The sequence below is a fragment of the Etheostoma cragini genome, unplaced genomic scaffold (genome assembly GCF_013103735.1).
Source record: "Etheostoma cragini isolate CJK2018 unplaced genomic scaffold, CSU_Ecrag_1.0 ScbMSFa_3016, whole genome shotgun sequence".
NCBI classification, from domain to species: Eukaryota; Metazoa; Chordata; class Actinopteri; order Perciformes; family Percidae; genus Etheostoma; species Etheostoma cragini.
The window spans coordinates 2,878-3,085 of NW_023267240.1; the positions used below are offsets into that span (position 1 = coordinate 2,878).

A 208-nucleotide genomic window follows, 5' to 3' on the forward strand; every position below is an offset into this window, starting at 1 on the left:
AGGTTATTCAGGTCTTAACGTGTCCCCCCAGGTGTAAGTGTTATATTCTGAAGGTTATTCAGGTCTTAACGTGTCCCCGCAGGTGTAAGTGCTCGGCCCCGGCCAACGCCTCGGCTGAAGTCCTGCACATCTGGAGCCAGAGGAACATCAGCATGGAGGGCATCAGCTGGGAGGAGCTCACTGTGAAGGTCTGGACACCACCCCCCCC

At 56.7% G+C, this 208-nt stretch overlaps 1 protein-coding gene across 1 annotated transcript in view; it reads left to right on the forward strand.

Annotated features, from left to right (window-relative positions):
- The window catches only part of LOC117940667 (sodium bicarbonate cotransporter 3-like), a 3,316-nt gene that overhangs the window by 2,729 nt on the left and 379 nt on the right, over positions 1 to 208 (forward strand). The window contains exon 5 of the mRNA XM_034865870.1: positions 83 to 188. Coding sequence (XP_034721761.1) covers positions 83 to 188 — 106 coding nt within the window. The remainder of the gene's footprint in view (positions 1 to 82; positions 189 to 208) is intronic.